Here is a 22,391-nt window from a genome sequence, read left to right as displayed (position 1 = left end):
CTTCGCTGCACGCTCAGGCGAGCCGAGCTCGCAGCGCTCCACGATTCTGCGGCTCGGAAATCGGATCGCAGCTCTGAACCCCCATAGTGGTTTTTTTTGTTTTTTTTTTTTTTAAAAAAAAAAAACATTTCTTTTTCTTCTCCTCTCCCTCGTTTTCATCGCACCGTTTTCGATCTAGGGGGCTAGAGGAGCAAGGCGGCTGCTTTCCCAGTCAGCCCTGGTTGGCTTGCCATCCTCCATCTGGCTTATAAAAGTTTGCTGAGCGCAGTCCAGAGGGCTGCGCTGCTCGTCCCCTCGGCTGGCGGAAGGGGGTGACGCTGGACGAGGAACGCGCCGCTGGCTCTGGCGGGCTTTCGGCTTGAGGGGCTAGGTGAAGAGCGCACGGGCCCTGGGGTTTACCGAGCTGGATTTGCATGTTGCACCATGCCTTCTTGGATCGGTGCTGTGGTTCTTTCCCTCTCCGGGCTGCTGCTGTCCCTCCCGGCCAGGGCGGATGTGAAGGCTCGGAGCTGCGGCGAAGTCCGCCAGGCGTACGGTGCCAAGGGATTCAGCCTGGCGGACATCCCTTACCAGGAGATCGCAGGTAAGCGCGGGCGCGCGGCCGTGGCGGGCTGCAACCCTTGGCGGCTGCACGTCCCCTGCCGCCCGGCGCCCTGCTCCTTCCCCCTGTTGCTGAGTAGTTGGTGTTCACTTTCGGCCGTGGGTCCCCGGTACTCCGCAGCTCCGCGGCGGGCGATGGATGCTCCTGCGGCTTCTCCCGCGGGGGAAGGTGTGCGTCTCAGCTGCCTCATTGTGTGCACACGCGGGAGCGCCCTCCTTCCCTTCCTCCCTTCTTCTTCTCCCGCGCCTTGCACCCCCTTCGTTGTTGGCTTGCGCCGGGCGGGCCGGGAAGGACGAACACTCGGGGGCGGCCGCGGGGCGAGGTAGATGGCCGAGCGGGGCGCCTACCCCGTGCTCTCGCTTGGGCAAACTTGGCAGAACTGCGCCCGCAGTTCGCCCAGCGCCACAGTCTGAGTGGCGCCTTCTCCACTCCCGCCCTCGCGCCGGCGGGGGAGGTGGAGACGCTTGGAGGGCTCCCTCAGCCCCTCGCCCCACTGTCTCTCCGGCCGGGAGGCAGAGCTCACGGCACCTGGGCCGGGGCCGGGCGAGGCTGGGAGTCCCCGCCAGGGAGCTGGCCTCCGGACTTAGGCAGTTTAGGACGGGTTTGGGTAGTTCTTGAGCTGCTTATTTCGGATTTGGGGCGGGCTTTCCCGTTACGGTTCCTCGGTGCTTTCCCGCTTGCGGTTGGTCACTTGTGGGTTGGGGGACACCCCTAACACTGGGTGCTGCGCCCCATCCTAAGTAGGGCTCACCCACCCACCCACTCCCAGTAGCTTAACTAGGGACTCGGGGTGAAGTCCGCGGACCCAAGGTCCCCCGCGTACAAGGCCACTAGCCTTCCTCCACCGAGAGCTTGAGGGCGCCGGTGTATGGGTAGCACTTGGTCTCTAACTTGCGCAGCCTGGGTGCGTGTTTTCCAGCTCTTAGCTCCAACCCAGTCCCTGCTTCTCTGGGGCTCTGTGAATGAAACGTGTTGGGGAGAGATAATCCTCTGGCTGGTGAGAGCAAAACTGAGCGGCAGAGAGAGGCCAGGAGATGCTGCGAGGGCGCGGGCCGCTCAAATCCCGCAGCTGAAGTCCTCAGTGACCTCAGATCGTCAGGTCAAAACGCTGAATTTCCTTCAGCTTGTCTCCGCGTTTTGCCTAAAACGGCTTGGTCGAGCGATGAAAGCATTCTGCAGATACCTTAAAACATCACAGTTTCCATACTTAGTAGAATTGTTACTTTATTGTGGTTGCTATCCAAAGTCTAGAAAAGATTTTTGTTAACCACGTACACAGAAATTAACACATTTATGTACATTTAAGCATTGCCAAAAAGAAAACGGGGGGGGGGGGGCGCAAAGCCCAAACACCAACCAGTAGCGCGGCACTTTATATACAGGGAGCCTTTTTTCAATTCAGAACCAGCTGAAGGCTCTAGTGAGTAGAAGGCGGAACCTGTGGTGAATCAGAAGCCTACTTTTCTATCCCTGTCACTTCTTCCTCCTTTTCTACAACTCCTTAATTTGTTAATCAATGAACGGAGGGCGACTGCCCCCACAGCTCCTTAGGTTTCTCCTTCCCCTTTGTCTACTGTTATTTCATTCTTTTTAATTAATTGATAAGGATCAGCCTTTCTTTGTTTTTTCCTCCCCAAATCTCAGGGAATTCAACTTTTAAAGGCTTTAGTATGGATCACTCCTAGGAACTTCTCTTCTGTGATCTGGGCTTTTTATAACGGGATCTTTGAAACTCACCGGTATTTCCCAACATGATTTCAGATAAGATATCTTAAAGGAGAAAATAGTTAAGGATTTAAAAATTGCTTCTGTATTTTTTAGTGGATAATGGAACACTCGGGGAGTACAGTTCATTCTCAGCAGGTTGCAAATGTCCTTAATACCGAGGTGAAAATTTTCAATGTAAATCATTTTTGTAGTCATCATTTACATTGCTGAGAACATTCCTAGTGGTTAATATAAACCCTTCATTAGATTTTTTAACTACAGAAGTTTTTTTTTCCACTCCCCCACCCCCACCTCTTTGCAATTACAGGGCTTGTTAATTAGCTTTGAATTTCTAATATGTGCGCACTTTTGTTAAATTCATTTTCTAGGACTGAGGGCATTGTTGACTTTGCCTTAAGCCTGGTGTCCATTGACGCTGGTGGATGTAATCACGATAGAGGTCACTGTGGGGTCAGAGGCACATTTGATAGGAAAATAAATGAATTGAAAGATAATTGTGTCTTTATATATGCTATTTTCAAAGTAAACTTCACTGATGCAGCTTTCTTTTTTTTTGCTGAAAGAATCACCTAGCAAATATGCTGTTATTAAAATGAACACAAGCTTCTTCTCCCTAATTCCTGATTTTATATATATTTAATAATGTTGTGTATATATATTTAATAATCTAGTATAAATAAGAGTTCCTAGGGTGGTTATCTTTTCTTTAAACTCCTTTTCCTGCTTTGCCTTGTTTGGACTTTTAATAGTTTGCTTGAGAAATAGCATATGCCATTAGTCTGTCAGGGAACATGCGTTTAAAATAACTGCTGTTAAGATTTCAGATTGATAGAGCTGTTTCTGATTGAAAGATACTTGCAGGTAGCTTGCTTGGTAAAATAACTGAGAAGTAATAAGGATATTCTGTCTCATCACGCCATTGAAGTTTTACTGAGAACTCAAAATTGTGAAAGTGTTGCCCTTTTCTAGGTACAGGGGAGTTGTTGAAACCCACCACATGAGGGACTGTGACAGGGAGTATGTAAAGTTAAACGCTCAGAGAGTGCTCCCTCAGAAGGAGGCCTTCAAGGGGCAGTCTATACCATTAATCTTCACTCAGCACTGATTTTAAACCATACCCGGCAGACCAGATAGACCCTATCTAGCCTTGTTTGAAAGACTTCCAAAGAAGTAGTCTCCTTAGCCCTTCTCAGCAATCCATTCTAATACTTAGGAATTTGTGATACAGAAATGTGCCCAGATATCTAGCCCAAAGCCCTCTCAGTGTGCTTGCTTATTTTCCCTTTTTCCATCTTCTCGGGAGATATTGAGCAGTGGCTCACCAGGTTCTTTGTTAGGGCAGTGATTCTGATCAAAGGTCAGTGTGAAACACTTCAGCCTTTCCTTTCACATCAGAAATATTACATCATTTTCCAACCACTACTCATCGCAGTGGCTCTAAACTTCTAAAGGGACTACATAACCGAAAATAGGACCTGCGTAAAAGCCTGGGAAATTCAGAGAACATTGTTTTAACTTTCCTGTGCCACTGTTTTATGCTTTGTGCCTTGTTTAAATCATCAGTTATGATGCTTTCTGGTCAACTAATGGTCATTTAGGAGCCCTGGTGGCAGGGTGGTTAAATGCTTGACTGCTAACTGAAAGGTCAGTTGGTTTGAACCCACCAGCCGCTTCGCAGGAGAAAGATGTGGCGGTCTGGTTCCTTTAAGATTACAGACTTGGAAACCCTGGGGGGCAGTTCTACTCTGTCCTATAGAGTCGCCATGAGTCAGAATCGATTCCACAGCAATGGGATGGGAATGGTCATTTATTGGTCTACGTGTTCATTTTTTTAATTACTTAACCAGTACAACTTTATGTAACTATGTTGTGTGTGTGTGTGTGTGTGTGTGTGTGTATATGTGTGTGCGTGTGTGCACACGTGCCTGGCACCTATTCTAAACTGCTTTACAAACATTAACTTATTTAATCCTTCTGACAACTTATTAGATACTGTCATTATTCCTGTTTTATAGATGAGAAGCCTGAGGGACAGAGAGGCTTAAATAAATAACTTGCCTAAAAAGCACAAAAAAGGAGCCCTGGTGGTGTAATGGTTAAGCAGCTTGGCTGCTAACCGAAAGGTTAGGGGTTCGAACCCACCAGGGGCTCCTATGGAGAAAAGACCTGGTGATCTGCTCGCATAAAGATTCCAGCCTAGAAAACCCAATGGGCAGTTCTACTCGGTCCTGTAGGGTTGCTGTGAGTCAGAATTGAGTCACGGGCACATAGTAACAAGGATCACTCAGCTGGTAAGTGATGACCCTGGAATTCAGACCCAGGTACTCTGGCCCCACTGTCTTACAGTATTGAGGCCCGCTGCCTTCCAGTATTAAGCACTTAACATCTGTTGAATGAATGCATGCAAAATCAATTCTTCCTCCATCTAATATGTATATCGCCTGTTAAGCATCACATGTACTCCCTCTCAGTCTTTCATACTAAATGTCATTCAGTTTACTTCCAACTTCTCTAGTTTCTCAACATCACTCTGAATTTGGATTTCATGTCCTCAGGAACTGGCCATGTACATAGTACATGGTGTTGCCATGAGTGGGAACCGACTCAATTGCATCTAACCATCACCACCATTACCTAATTGTCCATGCATTCGTGCAGTTTCCTGATAATTTTAATGTATAGATGGGGTTTTAAAAGATGGAGTCTGAAGTACATGGGTTGGTTTCTTTAACTATATGGAGACTTTTTGAATATTGGGTTAGTTCAACAAAACTTATAAAAAGTTGTCAGTGAGAGTAGAGGGAAGAGTGAAGTTTATTGCTACAAATTAGAAAAAAATATATAATTAACTTCTGTTTTCAATATTTACTTTGCCCCTTTTTCTGCCTCAGGTATTTTAGGAGTTGGGATACAGCTGTATATGAAGCGAGCATTAAATTCTTTCTCTTCTCTTTGATGACTTTATCAAGTATTTCTCAAAATCTAGAAAAGAAAAAAGACACCTTCTTTTATATTTTCTTGATGTAGTAAACAATGCTTTTAGTCATTCATTATTGATTTCAACTTTGAAAATATGTAAAACTTCAGTGTCCTTTATGTTTGTCTAACAGATCTTTCCTTTCACTGGTGTTCTTCCCAGGTTACCTGCCCTCCAGCATGCTCCTCCAGCAAACCAACTTATTTAATATATTTTCCATTAACATAAATCGTTTTCTCAATTAGCATGAAGATGCCACATTAATATGAATGCAAAAATATAGTATTTGGTAATTCTTACTCTTTTAAAGCCATATTGAATATTAGGGTTTTGGATAAATTACTTAATTTCCATTCTTCTGCTGCAAAAGATTTCTGATTTCTTTGTCCTCTGTTTAGTTAGCTGATGTCTTTAAAATTCTTTCTAAGAGCAGTGTGAGGTATAAATGAATTAGCTGAACTTCAGATGTTTTTATGATTTGGCAAGTCACTAGATTTCTACAAGAATCACATTAATTCTAGGTATCAAAGCAATCTAAAATCTGGGCTATTAGGAGTGCCACTTGTTAAACTCTTGATTTGGGAACTAATTTTAGAGTGATCCTTGCAAACAGAGCTATCTTAGCTGATTTAATTAGAGAATAATATGTCATCATTGGGAACAAGAGTTCATGTGAGTTGAATGATATACTTTTTTACATAAAACTTGCATCTTTGTAAGTGCACTGTATCTTAATAGCTTTCAAGTAGAAATGTAGGCCACTATCCAAAGTGATTTAAAATGTACAGCGTTATGCTCTTTAAAATATTATAGTATAAACATTGCCCCGTAATTTATGTAAGAGGGTGACTAGTGTTCATTTAAAGTTATGGATGAGTTTCATGAACACTTACAATGTATAAAATTATTAAGTCGTTTTGAACTGAACTGACCTACTAATCAGTCACTAGATTTGTGTAGAAATATGAGTTTATGGTTAAAAAATATAGGAAAGGAATTGTTGATAAAGTAATTTTAACAGCTTTATCTTAATTTATGTCACATGCAAGCCCACAAAAGTAACATTATAAGACTTTTTTTTTTTTTCCCTTAATTCACATCTTCCCTCAAAAGACTTTTGACAAGGGCAGTAAGGTGATTTTGAGTTGTCTTGCCAGTATAAACAGAATATTTAATGTTTTTTTCAACTTACATTCTTTTATAGACCAAATTGGGCTCTATCACATTCTTTAGCTGGCACATAATTTGACTTTAAAAAGTTTCATAGATACCTCCAGTATTAGCCAGTTTTCAATGATTTACGTGCTACGGCTGGAAGTGTAATTAACTCCTGGTTAGGGCATATCTGTAATTAAAGGGTTTCATAGTGATAAGGCTTTGGTAAAGATTTGAAAAGTATGATAATTCCAGACAAAAATGTTTAAAAAATTTTTTACTAACTGTGGGTGAAAAATTTTTGTAAATACATATATTAGTAACAAAGGAAAATAGAAATTTGATTTCACATGTATACATTATCCATAACATTATTTTCATAATCTATTCTTCCTTTCTTTTAGGCATTTTTTTCGTTTAGCCAATAAATATTTTTTTGCACACCTACTATGTGTAAGTCACTGTTCCAGGTGCTGGGTATTCAGTTGTAAACAAGTCCCATGAAATTTTGATTCCATCAGGAAAGCAGAAATTGAGGACATCCTTCACAATTAATTGTGGCTGAGATAAGCAGTCAGCACTAGGTGTACCTGGCACCATAAAAGCATTTAATAGAAGGATTTGATCTAAGCAGGTGGTCTTAGTACTTACTTGAGGAAGAGAGATGGGATTGGAAGCATGAGTACAAAGTCAGTAAGGAAGGGACAGAGGGCACACACATTGCCTGTGTGGCAAGAAGGCCCTGAGAGCACAAGAGGAGTTCAAGAAACTGGAGGGAAGCAGCCAGTGAGGGTGGAGAAGGGTCTGAGAGAGACTGGAGAAGAAGAGCTCGTGGGCTGGGTTAAGGATTTTGGCCTTCAGCCTTAGAGCAGTAGGAAGCTGTTAAAGAAGTGTTTTCATGAAGACTGGGTGTGGTTCGAAATATTCCTTTGGTTGCTCTGAAAAGAGTGGGTTGGGAGGGAAGATGATGAGATGGTGCCTTGAATAAGATTGGTTGGTGACTGTGGAAATGGAAAGAAGTAGAAGGACTTAAGAAATATTTAGGAGGTAAAATTGACACCTAGAAGATCATTAATCAATCACAAATACGTACTGAGGATCTACTAAGTGATTCACAACGAATAGGGACTAGTGTGTGTATGTGCGCGCGGGTGTGTGCGTGCATGCGTGGTGTGTGTGTGTGTATGAGACAGAGAGAGAGAAAGGAGTTTCCCAGAAATGTTAATTAAATTACCAAGGCCACATAATACCTTGACATAGTTTATGTGTGCATTTTAGTAGAGACAAAACTCAATATCATAAAATCGGCAGAAAGCAGTTATAAATACAACGTGCCCAAGAGAAAGACATTTCCCAAATAGGTTGGGATGAATTGTTACCTCTCAGAAAGTGTAGAATTATGAAAATATATGAAATCAGCTATGCTCCTTGGGAAATTTAAGGCATAGTTCTATGAGCTGTGGCAGTGTAAAAAAAAAGTCTCAAAATTTTCACCAAGATGGAGAATTAAACTGTCCCTTTACATATCCAAGTAATCTTTGGCTGCCAGTCCCTAAGATTTAAATAATGCTTTGTCTATGGCTGAAGTACCAAATATTATTACTGATTGTAATGATAGCAAGCAGAGAATTAAGCAATTTTGTAGATCTTGCTGAAAAGAGGAGGTAAACTTGAATGGAAGCTTTGAAGGATGTGTAGCATTTGACAAAGGGCTGAGAAGGAACAAATCAGTCAGGGTGGGGTTAAAAGCATGAACAAAATAGTGTGTGTGGAGGGTGGTGCTGAAAGGGGCCTGTTGAGAACTTGTGAGAAATAATATTGGACAGAAAGGGTGGGATTAGATTTTTGGAGGGCCTTGAAAATCCTAGGCCTTATATGGCAAGAAGTAGGTCGTCATCCTACATTCTTGGCAGTGAAGTAACATGATGAAAGTATTGTTTCAGATTGGTCAAGCACTATAAACAGGATGGGGTAGAGAGGAGATCGTTAAAGGCTCCGGAGAAGGGAAGCAGGACAGCCAGGAGCTGTTTTGGATACTAACTCATGAGATGATGAGGGCCAAGATGAGGATGAGAGGAGAGAAGGAGGGGTGAATAAGGCCACCAGAGAAGGCAGAGGCAAAGTTGAAAAAAAAAAAAAAACTTAAAAACTTTACTACTTAGATGTTCCAATAAAAGTTTAAAGAAGACAAGCTGTTGAAAGTCTTGCCTGCAATAGTCTGCGTCAGTTATGATACTTTTGGCAGCAGGTCACAGAAACGTCTGACTCAGCTGGCTTACTCAATAAGGGAAAGTCATTATTATACATGAGGAGAAGTCTCCACGTAGGGCAGTTCTAGGAGTGAGAGATCAGTAAGTCCACAGTATCATCAGGGGCGCAGGTGTTCTCCATCTTTCTGCTCTGTGATCCTCAGCCTACCAGATCCGCTCCATTATGGACACCAGCTGGCTGGTAGAGCACAAGGAATCCAAACCTCCTGATAGTGCCCAGAGGCCCACAAAGGGACTATTTCTTCCTCTGTCTGTTGCTTCATTGATGAGGCAGACCATACTTAGAAATTCCCCAGCAGATGTATCCACCCTTCTCATATCAGAATTGCTTCATTGCCTATCCCAGGAAGGAAGAGAAAGGGACCATGGTCAGTGACCTAGACCATCCAGTAGGGGCTGAGGTTCACCTTCCCTCAAGTACATGGCCCTTAAGTTGCTTGAGTAATCTTCATAATCTAGATAAAAATCCTGAGGAATTGAGGAAGAAATTGAGAGGAACTACCCTGACTGTCTGAATTAATTCAGTATTTGGTATTCTTGCTTTAGTACAGTGTTTCTCAACCCTGGCCAATGATGTAGTGATAAATATTTAACAATCGGCTCGCTGGGGGTGGGGGTGGGGACCTTTGATTTGCAGCGTTTGCCAATGCCTGTGGTACGCCTGTGCTTTAATTGTGCTTACTTACTAATCTGTAGTGTACAGTTTCACCTGGTATTTATCACATCTCGCACGGGCTTAATTGTGTTTATTTACTAATCTGTAGTGCACAATTTCACGTGAATTTCAAACTCATATGAAATTGCACTACAGATTAGTAAGTAAGCACAATTAAGCCTGTGCTTACCTTACTGTAAGCCAGGGCATGCCGTGTTTACTGGTTAATCCACCCCTGCCTGTGGTGTATACATTCCTACTATTACCGATTTCAAGCTAGCAACAATTGAACAACAAGCCTGCAAAATTCCTGAAAATTTTAACATTTGGCTCTGTGAGTTAGAAAAAGTTAGGGCCGTCCTGAGCTGTACATTTAGAATCATGTGGGATATTGGAAAAATACCTGTACTTGAGCTCCATCCTCAGATATTTGGGTTTAATTGGTGTGGGAAGGGGCACTATTCTCCTTTCTTCCCTTCCCTTCCCTCTCCTCCCCTCCCCTTTCTTTCCCTTCCCTTTCCTCCCCTCCCCCCTCGCCTTCCTTTCCTTTCCCTTCCCTTCCTTTGCCTTGTGTCATTCAATATAAGTTTAAATACAGCTTTCTGTCAAGGTAAACAGCCGCATCTTCGGAAACGTTTTCTGTGCTGTTTTTCACCTTCATCTTACATCAGAATCTCTACCCAGAAGGTGTGTTATTACTACAAGCGACACCCCTGATCTCCCCAGCCTTTTCAAGTGCTTACATTGGCCACTAGGGGGAGCAAGGGAAAGAGAGCCTGGATTGGGCAATCCGTAACTACCTAGACATGGAACAGAAGGGGCCTGACTCGGTTGTTAATGGCACCTCTTTGAGTCGGAGAGAACCTCAACATTGTTTTAAAGAGGAAGCTGGAAACTGCATTTTAAGTTTTTTTCACTATAAAACTAAACCTGTTGCCATCGAGTCGATTCCGACTCATTGCGACCTTGAAGGACAGAGTAGAACTGTCTCATAGGGTTTACAAGGAGCAGCTGGTGGATTCGAATTGCTGACCTTTTGGTCATCACTGAGAGAGAAGCTCTTGACCACTGTGCCACAAGGGCTCTTCTTTGCCTACAGGATCCCAATTATTCTTTGCTCATATGGCAGGCTTGCTGTGGGTTGTTGGTAGATGCCCTTGAGTTCCAGCTCACAGCGACTTCAGGTACAACCCTGCCGGGCACGGCACCATCCTCGCCATCGTTGCTATGCTTACGTGGTTACATGTCACTTATTTATTTATTTATTTAGTCCTTTTTAGAAGCTTCTGGTCAAGAGTAACTCCACCTGCCCCACCCCCTTTTGAACTATTTTTCTCACGGCAGTGCAGGTCTAGCCATCTTTTCCTGACCTCAGACAATATTAAGATTGGCAGTTCGAATCCACCAGCCGCTCCTTGGAAACTGTATGGGGCAGTTCTACTCTGTCCTATAGGGTCGCTATGAGTCGGAATCGACTCGGCAGCAACGGGTTTGGTTTTTTGTTTTGACGATAATGCAGGCAGCCTCGCTAGTGCAAGAGTTAAGAGCTCAGCTGCTAACCGAAAGGTTGATGGTTCCAACTCACCAGGCGATCTGCTCCAGTAAGGATTATAGCCTAGAAAACCCTATGGGGGGCAGTTCTACTCTGACAAATGGGGGTCTGTGAGTCGAAAATCGAGTAGACAGCACCTAACAACACTAACTCTGTAATACAGGCAGCCTCGATGGCACAAACAGTTAAGCGCTTAGCTACTAACCAGAGAAATGGCGGTTCGAACCCACCCAGAGGAACCTCAGAAGAAAAGCCTGGGGATCTGCTTCCAAATGGTCACAGTCATGAAAACCCTATGGAGCAATTGCACTCTGACACGCATGGGGTTGCCATGTGTTTGAATTTACTGGAGGGCAACTGGTTTTTTAGAGTATAATAAGAGGAGACTATGTTTAGAACTGATCATCCTTCATTTTGTACACATTTAATTAAAGATATAGCATGATACATTCTGGGCATGGCACACCTGTGTTCCAAAGGCTTTATCAGCTACCATATTTGCTCCTTATGACACACAGTTCTTGGATTTCCTGAGAAATTGGCTTCCTCTTTGTGCCCCCAGGATAGCTGAGATCAGCAGGGACCAGTGCTCCTCAGCTGAATTTCAAGGAACAAGAGGTATTTCCTCTTAAGGTTGTAATGAAGTTGCGGCAACTATTTTCTTTGTAAAGAATGCACTTTGAGGTCTTATAAAAAAATAAGATGAATAGTTTTCAGTTATTGTTTTCTCAATGGGTCAGATTAGCTCAAAGTTAACAGCACTTGTGAAATGAATTTGAAAAAAGCCACATGCATACATGCCATTTAAAATGAGAGACCTTGATAGTTTTAAAATTTTAAATACTTTTAAAATATATTTTTAAATGACAGGCCTTAATTTTTACCTGGGGCGGGGGCGGGGCAGAGAAAATATTGCCTCAGAGCTGTTTGCTTATTTTATTTTTTTCTTCTTCTGTAAATCCCAGTGATTGGGAGTTTTTAACACTTAAAACAACTGTAAAATTTAAAAACATTGATAATATTTTCCTGTTTTACAGCCAAGGGAAGAACAGCAAATGTTCTTGAGCAGTTTCACTCATCTTTGCCGTAATGGAGGAACCCTGGTGGTGCAGAGGTTAAGAGCTCGGCTGCTAACCAAGAAGTCAGCAGTTCGAATCCACCAGCCGCTCTTTGGAAACTCTATGGGGCAGTTCTACCCTGTCCTATAGGGTTGCTATGAGTCAGCATTGACTCATAGACAGCGGGATATTGACATAATGGAAGCTCTATTTGGAAAACAGGAATCTGTAATTCTAAAAGTGTTAATACTCTGGAAATGCTAGATTCCTGGGCACCCCCTAAGTGATCACCAGATGTATATTTGCAGTGAACTTGGGAAACATAGTTTACTGTTACTTTTACATTATCAAGTGCTAATGTGTGAAAATCTTTTATTGTGCTTTTACTATTCATTTGATTATGTGGTATCTTATTCAGTATTCTTTCACAGACTTGGGGTATACAGATACCAGGAGGTCAAGTACTATGTTAAAAGCTTAGGCTATTCTTTTTATATGACTGCAATAAAGAATTATTCATTTCACTTACATTACCACATGGCTCTCATAAAAGGTCAGTTTCAGTTGAATATAAAATAGCTTGCAAATGGCAAATCTTTTGTCATCAACAACAAAATTTTATGGATAATTTCTTTTCAATTACCACCTTCCTCTCTTTTGCAAAAAAAAAAAAAAAAATACCTTGGAGATTCTTAGAATTACTTAGAGACTTTCATGATTTATTTTGTACAACAGAGACACAAAAACTAAACAAACCCATAGTTTTCTATTTTAGCCAAGGAAGCATGTATGGAGTAACCACTTTGAAATTCCAATTAAGGCAACCAAAAACATGAAATTATACTTCTTTCATTTTGTTTTATTCATTTAACAAATTAGCTTTAGAATCAATTTCTCAGCCTGGGTTATTGACGTAAAGATAAATAATTTAACATAAGAAATTACACGCACAAATGTAAGCTGAATGCTATGTTTTAAGAATGGAAATTTATTCTTACTCAGAACGTGGTTGGCAGATTATACGAAGGTTTTCAGTTTAACAAAGGGTTGACTATATATAGATAGTTTATAATGATCCTAATTCTGTGTGGTAAGCTAGGTTGCATTTTATAACTGGAATTACAATTTCCTATAACTGAAAACCTATAACACATTTTAAAGTGAATTTTAACCTTTCAAACCCATTCGTTTATAAGGTACAACACTTGACAAAACTCTCGTTATTCCTCTGAAACATTTATTTTCAAAAAATATGTCCTTGTACTTTGAAAAAAAAAGTTTAAAAATGCACTCTATTTTGAATGGCTTTGAATTGGTGTTATTTGGAAAAAAAAAAATGAGCCTCTCTTACAATTACTATAATCAGGAAACATAGAAAGATGGAATACAAATGAGCAAGAGCAGGCTTTTCCCAGTTCCACATTTCCTAAAGCTATCTTCATCCAGGGTGACAATTCAGATTTTAACCTAATTAAGCATTAAAGAGAACCAGTGTCCTAAGAGATAAGCCTGAAAGTTCATGAAAGTACCATAGTGCTCATCACCTCTGCTGGGGAGCTGCCGTCTGGGCTTCTGGAAGGTGCCATGGATGCCCAGAAGGAGGCTCTGCTGTGCAGCGCCAGCCCGTAGGTGCACCACCTTAAGCCACATTTCAGCGTGGTTACTGTGGAATTGATTTTCACGGCTCATGACAGAAGCTGTTTTCAGCCCATGAAAAGGAAGTGGCTGGGGCTGATACTCCTAACAAAAACAGCAAATTGCTCTACGGCCTTCATAGCATTTGAGGTCTGTTACCTTGAGGTTCTAATGGCCTTTTAACAGTCTTTCCAGCTGAGCAGCAGATGTAAAGGATACCGAGCGTTATAAGCACTGTTCTTTTTTTTTTTCCTACCCCTCCCTGAAAGAATCATTTTTGACAGCCATTGTACTAACACCATATCCCAGGACCTGTTCAGTGACATGTTAGGTTTGGAAAACTGTAACATTCCTCCTCAGATAAATGTAAAGCGTTGCCAGTGCCATAAATCTGCCAGCTCACTGGAGCTACGTGTCCTGTATTAATTACTGCCCGCCAGGAACTGAGATCACAGAGCATGCGTTTTCACCACTGGTGAGTGGCCCTGTCTCGTAATATCACGTTAGGGAAAAAATGTAATTGAATGGAACTCCACGAAGCCTCTAAACTGGCTTACTATATATCAATTCATTTTAATCCTAAAAATTGTAATATGTTTCTGAAAATTACTATGCATTTAGCTGTCAAAATTATATCCAGTCTGTCTTCGGTTTGCCTTTCTGTTGTTTTGGAGGGTGAGGGTCAAGGTTGGGAAATGATCCCAGAGGCGGCAGGTATGTGCCCTTGCTGCATTAGGAACTTGAATGAAGGCCTTTAAACAAAGGTATGGACAGTTGAAGAAGGTTGCTATCGCTGTTTTGTGGACTTTTGGAAAAAACGTCAAACAAAACTGAAGAATATTTGCCAAATTGGATGTTTTTCCATTTAGAAAAATTAGAGAAATGTATGTCTTTTGATTTCACTTAGTCCAAGCAATGCTTCGTATTTCAACTTTCCAGTGGTAACTAGTCTAGGGAAGAGAAAAACCACCATGCAGAGAAGTTATCTTCCCTCACTCTGGGAACGTGCCCCTGTTACAAGCTTTTGAAAGGACCTTTAGGAAGGAAGTGAACTGCTACCAACTGTTCCCCCAAAATTGAAAATGTACACACATTGCAACAACTCTGATGTGCAAAGGCTCATCACTCCTTCCTCCTCGTCCCTCTCTTCTTCACTCATGTAACTAATCTGGTTTTCCTCAAGAGCTCCCACCTAATGGGTAACACGAAGGAAGATTTCATGTGATCTGGCTTAAAATTTAGGCTGATCCGTTTAGCCTTTCCAGGTAATGTTTCATCATCCGAGATACGTGCAAGTGGTGTAGTGGTTAAGCAGAGACTGGGTTTAATGCCTGGCTCCACTACTAAACCTTTTCTTAACCTGTCTCTGCCTCAGTTTTTTCATCTGTAAACAGGGATAATAATGGTTCCTACCTCCCATTCTTGTTAACGTGTTAAATGAATTAACATTTATAAAGCCCTTAGAATGTCCTTGTTGTTGCTGTTAGTGGCCGTAGAGCTGGCCCCCTACTTCAGGCGACCTTTTGCACAATGGGTCTATTGGCTGATTTTCGGAAGTAGATCGGCAGGCCGAATATTATCCCAGAGGAATATCTCAAACATCAAGGAGACTGTGAATAATATGAATTCTTTTTTTTTCTCTGGGGACTCTTGGGCTTTCTGGCAGATGACATCTTGTAGAAACAAAAGGATTTGATTCCTTGTTTTCTGCTTACTAATTGATTGTCTTTTCTTACCTCATTGAATCCCCGTTTCCTTATCCATATAAAAGGGAAATAATACTACCTGCCTGATAATATTTTTGTGAGTATTAAATGACATGATGCATTGTGAAGATCCTGACAGAGAGCGGAATCAGGAAATGTTAGTCCCCCTTTTCCAATTCCGTCCTAACATGTATTGTGATGAGGAATCTTCCTATTTTTTATTCAGAAGGAGAGAATGCCTAGTAGGCTGTAATTCCCACTCTGAGACTTAGTCATTTTTAATTTCCCTTTATGATGAACCTCTAAGAGAGAAGCTCTAATAGAACATTAAAAGTTGATCTTGAAATGCTGTTAAATGTCAGATAGCAATTTTAAAACATTTACTTTCTTTTCTTTTTTTTTGGTTGTCTACTTGGAAATGGCTCTGAAATGTTTCTCTTATGCCATTCTCACACGTTTATATTGTGCTTACTGTCAGCACAATAACCCACATGATACATTGCTTTGATGATATTAGTTTGCTTAAATCACTGTGTCTCAAACTTGAGAGTGCATTAGAATCCCCTGGGGGATTTGCCTTAGCCCTTGGAGTTTCTGATTCAGTAGGTCTGGGGTGGGACTTAATAATTTGCATTTCTAACAAGTTCCCAGGTGATGCCCCTGGCCTACAGTTTGAGAACCACTGGCTTAAGGTTTAAGCTTTTTTGCTTCTCAATGGTTTTAGAATTCAGACATCTTTGTTTGACATTTCAAACATCTTAGAAAGACTATCTTTCTAATTGACTTCCAACCACTCTTAGAAATTTCTGTTTGATAAAAACATTTTCACTGAATGTTCTTTTCCTTCTGTGTCTGATTTCATTTGCGAACAGCCATGACAGCGCTTGATCTGTTCCCCTCCCCATTTCTCCACTGAGGAAAATCCAACTCAGCTTAAATTCCCTGTCATAAATTTGTCCTAGACACCCCCCGCAAGTCACTGTGTTGTGGATTTAATTTGTCCCCCCAAAATATGTGTTGTAAATCTTAACCCCTGTTACTTGTGGAAAGGAGCCCTGGTGGCAAAGTGGTTAAGAGCTCAGCTGCCAACCAAAAGGTCGGCAATTCAAATCTACCAGCTGCTCTTTGGAGACCCCATGGGGCAGCTCTACTCTGCCCTATAGAGTCATTATGAGTCGGAATCAACTCGATGGCAATGGGTTTTGGTTTTCATACTTGTGGTAAGGAGCCCTGGTGGTGCAGTGGTTAAGCAGTTGGCTGCTAACTGAAAGGTTGGTGGTTTGAATCCACCAGCAGCTCCACAAGAGAAAAGATCTGGTGATTTGCTCCCAGAAAGATTACAGCCTAGGAAACCCTATGGGGCAGTTCTGTTCTGTCCTATAGGGTTGCCATGAGTTGGAATTGACTCGACCGCATGCAACAACAAACTGTAAGAAAATAAATTTTTGTTTGTTAAAGCCATCCACTTGTGGTATTTCTGTTACAGCAGAACAAAGAAACCAAGACACCCTGTTTTCTCCTTCTTTGTCAAGCCCTGTAGTGTTGTCTATTCATTTGGTGACTAATCACGTTCTACCTTCTCATGACTTTTACTTTGTCTTGTGTCGTTGAAAATGAGGCACTAGATTTTTTTCCTCCCAGATTTGCCTGTGAAATAGCTGAGGGCACTTTCATACAAATTTGTATTTCTTAGAGCACAGTGCATGAGCATAGTAGGTACTCAATAAATAATTGAATATTGCTTGATTGGAAATGTAAGACTGTTTTCAGCCAGGTCTTCTAGATAACTCTCAGTAAGATCAAACTTAAATGGTATATATCTCACCCCAGCATTACTGGCATCAATCAAAAACACTGGAAATAACAAATGTTGGAGAGACTGTGGGGAGATCAGAACTCTTGTGCACTGCTGGTGGGAATGCAAAATGATACAACCATTTTGGAAAATGATATGGTGCTTCCTTAGAAAGCTAGAAATAGACATACCATATGATCCAGCAATCCCACTCCTAGGAATGTATCCTAGAGAAATAAGAGCCGTCACATGAATAAACATATGCACACACATGTTCATTGCAGCACTGTTCACAATAGCAAAAGATGGAAACAACCTAGATGCCCATCAACAGATGAATGGATAAACAAACTGCGGTATATACACACAATGGAGTACTATGCAACGAGAAAGAACAACAAGGAATCTGTGAAGCATCTCATAACATGGATGAAACTGGAGGACATTATGCTGAGTGAAATAACTCAATCACAAAAGGACAAATATTGTATGAGAGCTCTATTGTAGAAACTCATGAAAAGGTTTACACACAAAAAGAAACAATCTTTGTTGGTTACAAGGGATGGGAGGGGTGGGTGGGAATACTAAATAGACAATAAAGTGGTAAGTTTGGTGAAGGGTAAAACAGTACACAATATTGGGGAAGCCAGCACAACTTGTACAAGGCAAGGTCATGGAAGTTCCATAGACACATCCAAACTCCCTGAGGGACCGAATTGTTGGGCAGAGGGCTTTGGGGACCATGCTCTCAGGGAACATCTAGCTCAACTAGTGTAACACAGTTTATAAAGGAAGTGTTCTACCTTCTACCTTAGTGAGTAGTGTCTGGGGTCTTAAAAGCCTGTGAGCAGCCATCTAAGATACTCCACTGGTCTCACCCCTTCAGGAACAAGGGAGAATGAAGAAAACAAGATACAAGGGAAAGATTAGTCCAAAGGACTAATGGACCACAACTACCATGGCCTCCATCAGACTGAGTCCAGTACAATTAGATGGTGCCTGGCTACCACCGACTGCTCTGACAGGGATCACAACAGAGGGTCCCAGACACAGCTGGAGAAAAATGTAGAACAAAATTGTAACTCCCCCAAAAAGACCAGACTCACTGGCCTGACAGAGACTGGAGAAACTTCAAGAGTATGGCCCCCGGACACCCTTTTAGCTCAGTAATGAAGTCACTCCTGAGGTTCACCCTTCAGCCAAAGATTAGACAGGGCCATAAAACAAAACGAGACTAATGGGGCACAACAGTCCATGGACAAGGACTAGAAGGCAGAAGGGGACAGGAAAGCTGGTAATAGGGAACCCAAGGTCAAGGGACATTATTGACATGTCGTGGGGTTGTTAACCATTGTCAGAAAACAACATGTGTATGAACTGTTTAATGAGAAACTATTTGTTTTGTAAACCTTCATCTAAAGTACAATAAAAAAAAATTAAATGGTATAATGTAAAGACACCTTTGTATTTTGATTGAAAGGCTGCAGTTGATAAACTATATTAGTCTAAGCTAGTGGAAACCAATTTGTAAAAATATAGACCACCAGTGTTTATTGTGTGGAACATGCTTTTGGTTGCTTTCACTTTATTTTAAAGCATGATGTTCCTCCTAATGAACTGCCTGCTATATATAGGTTTATGTCTATCAAAATGGTTTTTTGAAACATGGCATATTTTAGCTATCACTGGCAGCAATTTCAAATACCTGAAAAGATTAGAGAAGTAAAATGTAAAGAGGACTTTAAAATACAGTGACATTTCCTGGGAGATAAACAAGATGATAGAGGGGAAATTTAGTTTAAAAAGTCAGGTCTAGGGATAAAGCAATCAAATTGTACCTGCCTTTGGAATCATCTCTTTACGATGGAAGCTTTGAATAATAAGCTGTGCTGGTAGAATGTACATAGGAACCTCTTGCCATTTTCTGAATTCCGTTTTAAGCAGTTAGCTTCTTAGACTCTCCTGCTTATATTAAGATCAGTAAAAATTTATTTTTAATTTCTTGATTGAAAGAATGGCACCCAGTTTGCCTGCCCTTGAGGTTCACATAGAGTAGTAAAGACAGACGTATAGTGAGTAATTTCAATGTGATGTGGGGAGTGGGGTGATAAAGACACAGTGAGAACCTGGATGAGGGCAGGTAAAGGGGGGAGAGGGCATGAGGAGATGGGGCTGTGAATTTCCTCCACTAGAATAATTTCTTTCTTAGTATTAATTGTTCTTTCACATAAAGGGTGAATCCTGATTACTTAAGTATAGAAGGTTAATAAATTCCTCTGTTAAACAGAAGATCACAGAGTCCCTAGGTGGTACAAATGGTTAACGTGCTTGCCAGCTAACCAAAGGGTTGGAGGTTCGAGTTCACCTAGAGGCACCTCAGAAGAAAGGCCTGGCAGTCTACTTCTGAAAAATCATCCATTGAAAACCCGAAGGAGCACAGTTCTACTCTGACACACATGGTGTCGCCAGGAGTCAGAGTCAACTCCATGGCGACTGGTAGGTAGGTAAACAGAGGAACATGCCCAAGAAACTCATCAAGAACTATGCAGCTCTGGGTTTGCAATGCCTATCAGTTGATCTTTGTTCCAGTCAGTAGAATATGCATCTGACCTTTGGAAATCACATATAACCATCTGAAGATATTTTACCTGAATTTATTTTCGTTCCCATATTTTTAATAAAATTTCTAGAGAAATATTAAGAAAACAGCTACATTTATCACATGTGATTAGCCCGTTAGTGATAATTAAGCAAACCCTGGTGGCGCAGTGGTTAAAGCACTCGGTTGCTAATCAAAAGGTCAGTTGTTCAAACCCACCAGCTGCCCTGCCGGAGAAAGATGTGGCAGTTTGCTTTCGTAAAGATTGCAACCTTAGAAACCCCATGGGGCAGTTCTAGTCTGTCCTATAGCTTTGCTATCAGTCTGAATCCGCTTGACCGCGGTGTGTTTTGGTTGGGTTAGCGATAATTAGCATACGATTTGCTGTGTATTTTTAAAATTCATAGACATCATAGCTAACCTCTTAAAATGTGTATTGTGTGTGTAAATAGACGTGTAAATATTTTGATAATCAAAGATGGCGCTAATACTGTGGCAATTTTTGCCATGGGTGGCTAAAAAGAACAATTCCTGCTGATTCCTTTCTTAAGCAAATGGGGCAATAAGTGGTTCCAACCGGAGAGAAGGTAAAACCAAGCTGGCTTTTCTTGTGCCCCCGGTGATCTGACCTGGTTTATTTCTCAGTTAGTTTCTATGTTTCCTATCATGTTTAAAACTGTAAACATTTAAACTCTTGCACTGTTGCACACTTTGCATATGAAGATGTTTTACGCAAGTTCTGGAACGACAAAAAAAAAAAAAGCTACAGAGAGGATGCCCAGATGAAAACAAACAGAAAAATTCCTCCTTTAAATCAAAGCCTCCATTCTCATTTGTAAGGCAAAATGTTCTCTCTTAAAAGTAACAGCTGCAAAAAAGCAGGAAGGCAGAACACACTAATCTAAGTCGTAAAGTATGTTTTGGTGGCTCAACAGAGATTTAGCTGTTTCTGAGCAGAAAATCAAAATCTAATTTTAAAATGAGAGTATTTAAAAGCATGGCACAAGGGAGCCTTATTTATGGAGCTGGTGGGAAGCCAGGATGTGCCTACTTTGCCGCCCTTGGAGGAGGTCTGCCATGCCAGCTCTGTGCTAACAGTGAGTTGTGTTACCTGAAGGTCCAGCCCAGAGGCAATGCTCTAAGCAGCCACACGGGCATTTTCAGAATGCGATCGTTGGTGAAATATGAGCATTCCAGAAAGCATTTTAGAATAAAAACAATTGTTGCCCCAGATTTTGTTTTTCTTAAATCTCGTCTGAGCTCTGGTGGTGCAGTGGTTAAGAGCTTATGGCTTCTAACCAAAAGGTGAGCAGTTGGAATCCACCAGCTGCTCCTTGGAAAGCCTATGGGACAGTTCTACTCTGCCCTGTAGGGTTGCTATGAGTTGGAATCGACTTGATGGCAACGGGTTTGGTTTTGAGTTCTTAAAAACAAGGTGGAAAAGTTTGTTTTTGTTTTTTTTCATGTAGAATTAAATCTCTGACCTTTTGCATTTCCGTAAGTGTTTTACATATCGATCCTTGGGGTACACTGAACTTTTTCTAACAGAATAGTTGCAGCATTGAAGGTGCTGTTTCCTTTCTAAGTTGTATTTCTGATCTCTGAATGAAACACTTAAGATACAACATTCTGTCAAAAACATTGAACATTTAATCTTGGGATCCTGTTCCTCTGACAGTGGACCTATTTCTTCCCCTGGAAAATTAAGCCTCCATACCTAGAATATATTTTTTTTGTTAATGGGGAGTATGTCCTTTTGTGAGTTCACTACTTGACACAATAAATAATAACTTATTAATAGGAGTTTTGCTAAGGTCTACTCCACGAAACGTGATTTGTGAAAGTATTCATTTCGGCTGTGATAGATGTATTAATTTAGTTTTCTAATTACTGAAGGAAGTTTCTCCATTTCATTTGGAAAAACGAGACAGATAACTTTGCTGTGATTTGAAGGTACTTTCCTAATGGGCAAGAGAGCTCATCGATTTTTTTTTTTTTTTTCTAAGAAGTAATGCATTTAGAAGGCATGATCTTCCTGTCTCTGACTTCCTGTAATATTTTATCTAATATCTCTTGACACAAAAGTCACTTTTTCACTTGTATTACAGATATAAAAAGTAAATATCTGGTGTATTTGATTACGTACTGGCCCGCTAGTCTAGAAGCTCCTGGAAGGCAGGACCGTGTCTGATGTCTCTTTATGTGGCACCTGGCTCAGAGAAGCCAATCAGCACACATGTACTGAACATACCAAATGGGGACAACGCCCTGTGCTGTCATTCAGTTTCTAGAAAAGAACCACTATGTAGTTGTTGAGGAACTGACGCATAGTCTCTGTCATGAAAGGTATTCTATTGGGCATGTTCTGACTTCTAGTCATTAGATTGCTAGTTTTTATTTTTACAGAGTTTTATTGAACACAAAGGAGGTCAGAGCTCCTGGCCCTCAAGCAGATTGCTCTAGGAAGGGGTAAGTCAGTACATAGTACAAGGTGTCATGTACTTTATTTCCTATTAAGACAGATGTCAATGTATTGCTGTATAATATAAATTAGTAATTTAATGTAAAAGTTTATATGTAATATAAGCTTTATATTTTGCGCAGGCCCAGCTAAACATTATACGTTATTGTACCCATCCTAATTTTCAGGGAGAGAGGCT

At 41.3% G+C, this 22,391-nt stretch overlaps 1 protein-coding gene across 1 annotated transcript in view; it reads left to right on the top strand.

The window, feature by feature from the left end:
• The first annotated feature begins 246 nt into the window (after positions 1-246).
• GPC6 (glypican 6) overlaps positions 247-22,391 on the top strand; it is a 1,259,037-nt gene continuing 1,236,892 nt past the window's right edge. Inside the window, exon 1 of the mRNA XM_012554142.2 lies at positions 247-583. Coding sequence (XP_012409596.1) covers positions 424-583 — 160 coding nt within the window. The 5' untranslated portion in view covers positions 247-423. The remainder of the gene's footprint in view (positions 584-22,391) is intronic.

The sequence above is a fragment of the Trichechus manatus genome, unplaced genomic scaffold (assembly GCF_000243295.1).
Source record: "Trichechus manatus latirostris isolate Lorelei unplaced genomic scaffold, TriManLat1.0 scaffold00013, whole genome shotgun sequence".
Classification (NCBI taxonomy): domain Eukaryota; kingdom Metazoa; phylum Chordata; class Mammalia; order Sirenia; family Trichechidae; genus Trichechus; species Trichechus manatus.
Note: the sequence above shows the minus strand (reverse complement) of the source record. Positions and strands in the feature narration are given on the sequence as shown.